Genomic DNA, 10,563 nt, shown 5'->3' with positions numbered 1-10,563 from the left:
CTTTCCCTAAGATTTTCCACAGAAATCCCTCAGAGCTAAAATGGGAACCACCTGAACTCCCTGATTTCTCAAGGCCGTCTTTTAACTAAGGAGAGCTACAAGCAGCTTCTTCTGGGATGCCCTGATGACAGTAACAGAGCACCACCCCTTAGTGAGGCAGTCTGCAAAACTGAAAACACTGCCTCCGCAATGCTTCCAGCTCTTGCTGTTACAGGACAAAGGGCACATTCAAATCTAATTCCCCATACTAATAAAAAACAACAATAAAACAATACAGTGTCACAAAGCCATGAATTGCACATGTTGGCATGGTGCGTGGGAAGCATATTGTGTTGGTACTAGTGCTGTAACTGCCCTGTGAGCAATGATCTTCTGTATGCAGAATGATCCACCTCAAGCCTGCTTGACAGTAACTCCTTCAAAAATCAAAGCAATAAAGAAGTGAAAGAAGAAAAGTTTTCCAAGGCAAATCTTTCTCATTCTGCATGGCAAATACTCAACTCAGTTTGCCCTGCTGTCTAACAGAAAGGAAGGACAAATCAATCATCTAACCTTCGCTTGACTCCTCATCTTCCTCCTCTTCGTCTTCCTCCTCCTCGTCTTCCTCCTCCTCCTCCTCCTCTTCTTTGTCCTCGATCTCATGATTTTCCTCAGCCTCAATCACTGCTGCATTCTTTCCCTTCAAGAGGGCATGGATACGCACAGCCTCTTTCCATGGCACACCACCCAAGTCTGAAGGGGGTTGCTGAGGTAGCAGTAGTTCATCATCTTCCTCCTCATCTTCCTCCTCCATCTCAGACTCTGAACTACTGTAAGGGTTTAGAGAAAAAAATAAGGAAACAACCAGCTAATGTTTCCTAGATTGGTCTTAGATCAGTGACAGGTTATTTCAATACATACAAGCCCAAAATGTACAATGCAAACCATAATACTAATTTTCTGCTTCCAATATTGCATAGCGCTTTAGTGACAGCATCACGTGCGGGCTGCAGTATGGTCCTTACCCCGCTTCTTTTAAAGAAGGTGAAGCAGCAGCAAAGTGCCTGTGAAGCCAAGTCCAAATATTTGTGCAGCATTAATTGTCACAGTTCATGACAGTTGAACACAGCAGAAAGAAACTACTTTCTTCATATCACATCGCATTGGATAAACCGGTGCAAGAGTTCTTAGCAGTGTCAGAATGTAGAAGGTCACATCTTTCAATAATGGCAGCTACTGCTAGCATTTTGGATAGCTAAGATGTTTTTGGCACTTGCTGGGGTGAACCACAGAAGGCTTTGGGAGTAGAAAGAACACAACATGACTATCAGGCCAAAAGATATAGCATGTAAGCTAAGGAGAACTGGAGAAAAAAAAAAAAAATCCCACACTTTTCTACATCACAGACCGAACTATAATACATATCCAATTAAGTACACAGTGTATATAGTGGCAAGAAACTGTAGAAAGCAGTGCAAGCATAATTACAATAATGAGCTTATTATTCTTACAGCAAAGTCTAAAACATGCAAAACAGTAAGTTATTAGTCCTTTTTAGTAGGCATCTCCATTTAATCTAACAGATCCTCAGTATAAGCGTAACTGTCTGTACAATAACATTTAATCTAGTTCACCCTTACATGCTGGACTACCCAGAGGTACTGGGGAGAAAGATGGTTGCATTTGTCACTGGAAAATGAATGTGAACTACAGCACATTCAGAGAATATATCTGCAGGGCGAAAAGGTCCTCTTCCTTTGTTTTTCCTTAATAGATCATTTTCATAAAAGAACTGCATCTATTAGAGCAACAGTTCAATGCTTCCCATATAAATCTTAAAAGGCTCAAACTCATCTGGATTGAAGGAGAAAACTGTGAATGGTTAAAGTTTGGGTGAATCATGTGAGAACAGTATTCTACTTCTGCTGCTTCCTTATGACAGCTATCAGTGTAGTTAACTGCCTTTGGCAGAACCCATTCCATATAGACAACAAGAGGGAAAACGGACAAGTTGAAAATAATGAAGTTTAAATTTCCTGTAGGTCTATAAAATGTAACTTGTACAGTTGTTGTAATCCTGTTTTATTACAGTATGTGACAAACTGACAGTTTGAAAAAAAAATATATATGGCAGCACTTTTTCTCTTATATTGCAGATAAATATATTCAGGTGCAGAACTTCAAATTAGTCTAACACTACACAGACATATCATATTTACATAATTTTATTCATCTACTTGTCTGAGAGACTATTTTGATAGCAAAGCTAATAAGGAAAACACCACAAACATGCTGATTGTCACATACTTCTGTCCATAGGTTCTTCACTGTTCTGCACACACATAACACTACTTTGCTCAAATTACAACCAACTTTTCATAGGATAAACTGAATACTTATTTTTAACAGGTTGTCTGGTTTTCACATGCTAAATACTGAATACATACACTGTTGCACGCCATGGACTTAGTGCATATTCCAGGAGACCAAGGCATATTCCAAAGGCTTTACACAGATATTGTCACAGAGATATAAAGTGATGTTCTTCTCCTCCCTGACTAACGTTCCCATCCTTTGGTATGGAAATAAACCTGACAGGTGCTGCGTGCTGGGGTTTTCGTATGCTGTCAATAAGGTTTACTGCTGCTCAAACCGTTGCCATGACTGCTGAATGGGACGAGCTGTTGCTCTTCAACCAGCCAGCTTATCGCATGGAATATTGACGACATAAATTCTTTACCACATAGCTCACTTTACCTTCTTTGGCTTTTATTTATAACTTGGTTTTTGTTTGACCTTTTAATACTGAGAAACAAGAAGCTGAAAGACAGCAGTGAGATGGCCTGGTATAGTGGGCATTCCTTTCAGCATGGCAGCTCTGTGTCACAGGAATTAATTCAACAGCTGAAATTTTTTTTTTCTATAAAGCAGAGACCAAAGACCAAAGTAGGTTGCTGTATACAATTTGTATAAGCAACTGAATAACTCATTAAAAAGGTGTACCTACACGGATTTAGTATGGAGTAAAGGAACCAAAACCTAAACTGTGGAAATGAACCTCTTCTCTTCCCTTGCCATATAGACCCATACAGCACAAGCTGTCCTGTGACACTCCTTCCAAAAGCCACAGGGTATTATACCAAAACTGCAGATGAGGTACTGGGAGTTACTGCAAGTTAAAGGCAATGAATAAGGCATTTAAAGGCTTTTCCACCCCTGAAAACTGTGCAGTCAGGGTTTGGTTGCTTAAAAGATTTTTTTCTGTTTGAAGCTCAAACAAGATTGACTCTCTTTTAAAAAATATATTTTGAATATACCGTTTTCTGTAAACCTTCTCTGCAGTGTGCACGCTCCTAAGTGGGTGTGTGATGGAAAGTTGTGCACCAAAATGCACGGTCTCTGCTTCATTTAGAGGTAACACCTCAGTGAACCTTGAAGCCAGTTCCATTGCTCTAAAAGACATGGAGGGAACAAAGAGTTCCCCATCTCCTCCGCCTGCTCCTAACCCTGCGGCACTTCACGAAGACAGTAAAGATGATCAAATCAGGGTTTTGGTTGGCTTGATGCAGGAGTCAAACTTTTTTTCTTTTGTTGCTGAAAAAGTGGTCAGACTTTTTCCGCCTTTTTTTTTTGGTCTTTCTGTGACATACCACGTAGTGGGTAGAGCTGAGCAGAGGATATCTGATAGCTACATCATCTAGAAAATTCTCTCTCTGATGTTTGGCCCCAGAGCCTTATCAATGCTCTGATTAAACTGTTTGCCATATTTGGGCCTGGGACAGAAATTTTTCCAAGTGAAACTGACAGGGAATTTGATGTATCATCTCTTTCCTCTCTATCACAGAGCGTGAGTTGCCCACTACACACTGCTTTTCGCATGCAAAATTACACAATTCAGTCTATTACAGACAGAAATACTCAGCTTAATACAGGTTGCAGGGATGTATGTAGGACAAAGGGAGCTAAATGTAACACCCTGTGAGAGGAAATCAAACTCACTAACCTAATGGTTTACTGCCCTCAGTCTCCATAATCTCTGAAAACACCTCTTGGAGATGACCAACAGCCTTGTGCCAAAATGTCAAAACTCCAATTTTTTTTAAACTCTTCTCCTGTGGAAGTCTTCTGCCATTTACTGAGCAGGCCTGCTGTGTCCTAATTTACTGAAATCAAGACCAATAATAATAATGCTCTATGCTAGTAAATTTTGGTTTAGAGCTAGAAACATAAAGGACTGAAAACCCTTCACTGTCATTATTGCCTATATTGTCACAGTTTATATGATTCCTAGGTCTGAGCAGGGAGCTAAAGGAAGGATGAGTGAAGCAAATAGAGTTTGCATCTCCCACAAATAGTCCTGAGATTATTCAATCAGAGCACTAGGTAAGATCTCAATTATGTAAAAGGTCAAAGTAGTACCTTTTAAATAAAGTAATGTTATGAAATTAATCAAAAAGTATTATTTAGGTTTCAGAGAAAACAGCTGTTCAAGATATTAGTAATTGTCAGGCACTTATGAAAACCACATCTTCACGAGTCCACATATACACACTCTCCATCAAGGCTGAGTTCGGGCTACTAAAAGTTACTCCATTCCAGATGCTGCATCTTCAAACTTATCAGATAAATAAATCACAGATTCTGTACTACATTAATCCTGTAAACCTTGTAATGAACGTTCTTATTCCTGCATTCTTCACCACACCAATCCTGTTCAATTTAACATGTATAAACGTAGTAAGGAATTTCTCATACAGCTCTATATGTGTAGGTAACGCATACACAGAATACCTTTGTAGGATCTAAGTCTCAGGAAACCAGTAACAGCATTTTCTGAGTTTACTTCAAGAAGGCTACTGGACAGACTGAGAGTTGAAAAGCTAAGGGTTGTGATCGCTACAAAGAAAAGTAGATGATTATAAATCGTATTATGAGATTGAGACTCTGTAAAAAGTGTGTGATTGACTATAGTCAAGTTCACAAGCATTCTTCACCAAGTATTTTCTCTCAATGATTCTTGCAACAACTATTTCCAGTAGCTCTACCTGCATATATTTGAAACCTGGTGTGCTTATGCATCATTTTGCAGATAAAGAGAAATTTGTGAAGGTACAACATGTTTTCAACAGTCGTAACTATTGCTTCAAATTAGTATCTCTCAGGCATTGCATCAGCATTCAGTCAGGATTACATGCGTGTCAAGCTTGAATCTTTAAATCAAAAGAGGTTTTGAATTGTAATACAAAACATACAGAAGAAAAGGTTAACTTTGGAACGCCCTACCATCTGAATCCATGTTCTGTTTGTTCAAAACACTCATTTGTCTTTGATACAATTAAAAAATTCTAAAAAAATCCCTTCTAACTTAGGACTGAATTTCATGGTACTGTAAGTGTCTTCTAAGAATGGTAGTAAGCTATTTAGAAGAATAGAAACTATAAGATGAAATACTGGTGTACATATGGAGAACATTTTCAACAACTTTAGAGGGCAACCTGGTAAACAGCATGCTAAAAATAGCTAAGGGAAAAGCAGGCAAAAGTCTGTTTGGATAGGTATAAAAAAAGCTTATGGACAACGTGTGCTAACCTGCTGGGCACATCCTCTTCTACTCCTTTGTCCAACACGCTGCTCAAGTTATGCTCTGCTAGCGTCTCTTCAGGAACCTCTTCCAGTTCTTCTTCCCGCTGCAGTGACAGTCGGTAGTTCTCCAGCTCAATCCGCTCAGGTGTGCCACGCAGCCGCTTAGCAAGGCTGGGCTCTTCCAGCCCATTTACATTAGAACCTAAAGAATAAGCCAGTGAATAAACAATAAATGCAACAGTCAAAACTGTAATTTTTTAAGAAAATTGAGCAATTGGGAGAAGAAGGGCATGAGGCAGAGGGAGGTAAATAAAGCGAGAGAATACCTTGTGTCATTATCCTGTTCACCACTACTGGCAGAACCTGCTGGGGAGCCAGACTGCAAAAGGGAATCTTAGTGTTTTTGGCTAATAGATGCTAAAAATAATGTTAAATGTCCTAGTTGAGAGAGGAAATAGGGACATTTTAGCTGCAAAAACTACAGCTGCAATAAGGTCTATGTAGTAAGTACTGGGGAAGGCCTGGTCACAGACTGGATATATTCTATGAGACACAATAGAAATGCTATGGGGCAATCCTGCTGCATGACAAAATTGCTACCAGTCAAGGTAAGTCTACAGAGTTAGGGAGCCAGAAAATATTATTACTACTTAAAGATGACGGAGGGAATGAAAAAGGCCCACTTGGAACAAGTTTTAAAACTTTTTATAGAGTTGAATTAATTTGCTTTTTATCAGAGTTTGCGATGAAATGAACCATAGGGAAAAATCTAGGCGAGAGGTTTGCAAGCACAAATCCCATGAATCCCAGAAAATTGCAAGGACATGTGAACCAGGCAGTTAGAGAAAAGCATACAGGAGCTTCATTCACTGTGGCACTCAATGAATTAAGTTCTAATGTGCATTCATCCATTTCTTTTTAAAACTCTAGTATTTTAGCTTAAATACCATGCCACTGTTTGCCCTTACCCAACTTACTATTTACAGAGCCCAATCTTTCCTAGCTTCTGTTTTGCTTTGCTAAACAAGCCAAGCATTCCTCTCACACGATAAGCTCTTCAGTGCACTGATCATCCCCTAGGTCTCTGCACCTGTCCATTTGGATTAATCTTTCCAGAACCTGCGTGATTAGAATTGAACACAGCTTTCCAGATGAGGTCTTATCAGCATAACATACAACCCTGCCAGAAATCTCTCATCTGATACACATTGAGAACACGCTTGCCTATTTATATGGTGGCTTTTATTTACTGACTGATACTCAGATCTTCCTCCTTCTTTGCTTTCAACTGATAAGCACCTTGTCAGTAGCCAAAATTCTCAACACTTTCTTAGTGCATGACCTGGTACTTTCTACTATTACATTTCTATTTTTAATATTACAGTCTGCGACATTTTGCAGTTCTTAGCATATGACATGCCTATCCTCCTCTGCATTGATGAGGGTTTGAAATGGTGCCTCAGCAATGAATTTCATTAGCAAGATTTCCCCCCCCTCCCCCTTTTTTGCCAGTAACCTTACTGAAAGTATTACAAAGATCAGGCCCCAGATCATTTTTTGTGAAACTCCACAGTATGTAGGTGACATTCAACCCCATTATTTCCTTTTTCAATAAAACCTCTAACGTCTCATTTAAGCCAACTTCTTAGCTACTTGACACTTCATGTACTACTCCCTCGTTTTATCCAGTTTAAATAATTACTTCCATGTGGCAGTCTTCAGCTGCTTTACTGAAGTCCAGACTGTTTGAATACACTATATTTCCCTTATGGAGGTAACCAGTTACTTTGTCGATAAAAGCTGCCAAGCTAGTCCAGCACAGTCTTTGGTGAATCCATGTCATATTTTATACCATTTACCTTCCTAAAGTCAAAGGATTTCACTTGCAGAACTAGCAGTCTTTGGTTATTCTTTCAAAGAAGGTGTTTTATCTACTGTTTAGATTAACTGATATGTACTTGTTCAGATCACCTTTTTTCTCTTTTTTCTTTTTAATTGTTTATCTGCAGATCATACTTCTGTCATCCAGTGGTCACAAAGTATTACCCTGAATTAGATAGTCAAGGTACATCAGGATAGCTTGATTTAATCACAAATTGTTACCACAAAGCTCACAATTTCATTGTGCAATTCTTCCACTCGAGACAAACACTATTTGGTCGAATTTTATTTCTTCTCATTAGAGTATAGTAATACTTAAATCTTGCTTCCAGCTTCAGTGGGTTAATTTCCATTTCCAAATCTTGCTACACACTGACTTCTTTTGCTCCCATGTCCAGTGCCATTGTTCCAACTGAAACTGGAGGCCAAGTATTCATTTGATTGCATGACTATACCTAAAACTGCATTTTATGTCAGCCCCATCTTTACTGCGGACCCACTTCTGCTTTCCCTTACCTTGCTCTTACTTTACATGCTTAAGGAATACAGCTGTTTGCTTTCCTTTCCTTTGCAGATTCTAACCCAGCATGAGCTTTTGCAACGTTTACTTTACCCTCACATGTTTTGACCTCCAAGACAGTTTCCATTTTCTTTCTCCACTCTTTGTAGTTTTTCAGTTTATTCCTAACAGTCTTTTTTTCAGGGCAATTACTCACTCAGTACCGTCTTACTCTCTCACACAAAACTATACAGGTCTTGCCATAATTAGTGGCATTTATTTCTAACGCCTCTCCAGAGAGATAAAATCTCATAAAGACAACTGCCCAGAGTCTTTTCCTCTCTTCCTTAGTATTACTGAACCCTTCTATGATGTGGGCACATGGTTGCTGTGCCCTCAGCTGAACTAAAGGGCTTCTTTATGGTATAAACCACAGAAGCTTGCTCAGGTGGCAGGCGGGAACATTACCTTGCATTTCCAGGGATACTGTGGTCTCTACCATTTCCTGCTGCTAAGCCTTATGTTGTGTTAGTATCTTCAAAGTTTAGTGGAACTGGACTGCCTTTTCAGCTGGGATTCACGTTTCATTTCATTCTCTCTAGATGGTGACACCACCTCAGCCAACTCTATAATCGGTGTTACATTCCTCAACCCTGAGTTCACAGTAACAGGGGAACTGACCTGGAATATTGCTCTGGCACTTCTGGCTGACAGTAAAAAAACCAAAGGACTCTGGGTAACGCAAGAACATCAAGGTGAGGGAAAACAAAGAAGGCATATACTAAAATCATCATAAACCAAGAGTTTTTCTACCACTTGGAACTCTTTATACACAACAGAGCCATCAGCTAGGCTCAGAAACTTTAGCAGAACTATCCCTTCCCAAGCTGTTTTTAACTTGTTCTCTCCTGACGCACACCCCAACATAGTTGCAAAGTCCACAAGCAGGAAAAAAACAATGACAACAAAAAGAACAAGAACTTTTCATTCATCTGACATTATTGCACTCCTCTTGTTCTCTAACAATCTTAAGGGGTTTTTGTCAGCCTTTTCAAAGTAAAACAAAAAAAGAAATATAAAATAATTCCCATATAATTACAGGAAATGAATGGAGTGTTAAAAAAAAATAATAAAATGCTTGTTTCAATGCTGCAGTATCTAGAGTGGGCAGAAAGACTGGCAGCAATTGCTCTAAGATAAAAGAGGACTGAAAATCAAGCTGACATCTGTTTATATACATATATGATATTTCAGGTATATTTTTCAAAATACAAATCATCATCACCCTTCTCATCATAAAGATCCAGTATAACTGGTACATAAAGAATCAAATCAATTCTATCACAGCACAAACTATAAGTGGGAGTAAGTGACTCACTGCAACTGTGTTAAAAAAACCCGAAAAGATGGAAAAACTCCTAAACATTCATGCAAAAGGATGTGGTCAAGCCAAGATGTCCTGTGAGCTTGACAAGCACTCCGTGCCTCAAAATCTCAAAGTAGGAAGGACATTCCCAGCAGTTTTGCTAATTAATGTATATATCCATATATTTGATATGCAGGATTGGTCACATCACTTCACTTTGCAAAGAAAACAGCTCTACATTGGAGAACATGATACAGAAACTCAACTGATCACCAGCTTCAGCTAAGGATTTCTAGGAGTTTGCTCCATATGGACCATTTGGTCTATTGGTTTTGTTTCTAAAAGGTGCCATGAAGACTTATCTGGCTAGCTGCAAAGCCGTTGTCAAACTTGTTACCAAATGTGAAACAGGAGAAATGCTACTGGTAGCCAACTTTCTGCACCGTGAAGCTGTCAACTATCAGAAGGAAAAGCATTACAGTTCACAAACCTATTTAAGGGATGAAAGTAAGCATGAGATACAGGTACTGTTAACATGACCAGATGATGAACAATTTGCTCTTATTATGCTATAAAGTTCACACCAATTCATTTGAAACTACAATAAGAAAATAAATAGAGACAAGGAAGTTTGAAGCTCTCCTACCCTCACTTCCTCCAGATATATATGGTGTTATATGCATGGGCAAGGTCTATTCCAATGCAGTTTTTGTAGACGCTAAAGCTTATTCTCTAATGTTCCTCTGGAGGGGAAATGTGCCTCTCTCAAATCATTACGTTGTATTCCCCATACTGTTTTGTAACTTGCTGGTGGGAGATAGCTGTAGAGTGCACTCATTATCCATTAGCTGACGTTCTACCTTGTCAGTGCATCTGGGCCCACAGAGCCAAAAGTCAGCAACCAGTCACAACCAAGAGAAAAGGGGCTGATGAGGCTGCATTTGCCAGAAAAAAAGTTATGTCACTAGTCAGAGAGGGGAGCTACCTGAAAGCCAACAGCAGCTTCTCATGCAATCAACTGATCAGCTAAAAATCCACAAGCAACATCCAAAATAGGACACATTTTAAAATTTGATTCTTTACTTCAGAAGAGTCAGTAGGCCATGAACATTACACAGATCATCTGAAGGGAACTGTTTTGCTTAACAGGACAGGCTGCTTAACTGTTGCATGAAAGCTGCCAGAGTCCTTTATTTATCTCAGCCTTGACACAGTCTGCCTCCTGTAAAGAAAATCGTATGACCAGAGATAACAT

The 10,563-nt window shown here is 39.2% G+C and overlaps 1 protein-coding gene across 1 annotated transcript in view; it reads right to left on the bottom strand.

Moving 5' to 3' along the window:
- MICAL3 (microtubule associated monooxygenase, calponin and LIM domain containing 3) overlaps positions 1–10,563 on the bottom strand; it is a gene marked incomplete at its 3' end in the record, with an annotated part of 66,300 nt that overhangs the window by 685 nt on the left and 55,052 nt on the right. Inside the window, exons 19-20 of the mRNA XM_009701363.1 lie at positions 5,569–5,764; positions 553–809 (exon numbers count right to left, since the gene is read on the bottom strand). Of these exons, the coding sequence (XP_009699665.1) occupies positions 553–809; positions 5,569–5,764 (453 nt within the window). The remainder of the gene's footprint in view (positions 1–552; positions 810–5,568; positions 5,765–10,563) is intronic.

Source organism: Cariama cristata, unplaced genomic scaffold, assembly GCF_000690535.1.
Source record: "Cariama cristata isolate BGI_N322 unplaced genomic scaffold, ASM69053v1 scaffold25325, whole genome shotgun sequence".
Classification (NCBI taxonomy): Eukaryota; Metazoa; Chordata; class Aves; order Cariamiformes; family Cariamidae; genus Cariama; species Cariama cristata.
Note: the sequence above shows the minus strand (reverse complement) of the source record. Positions and strands in the feature narration are given on the sequence as shown.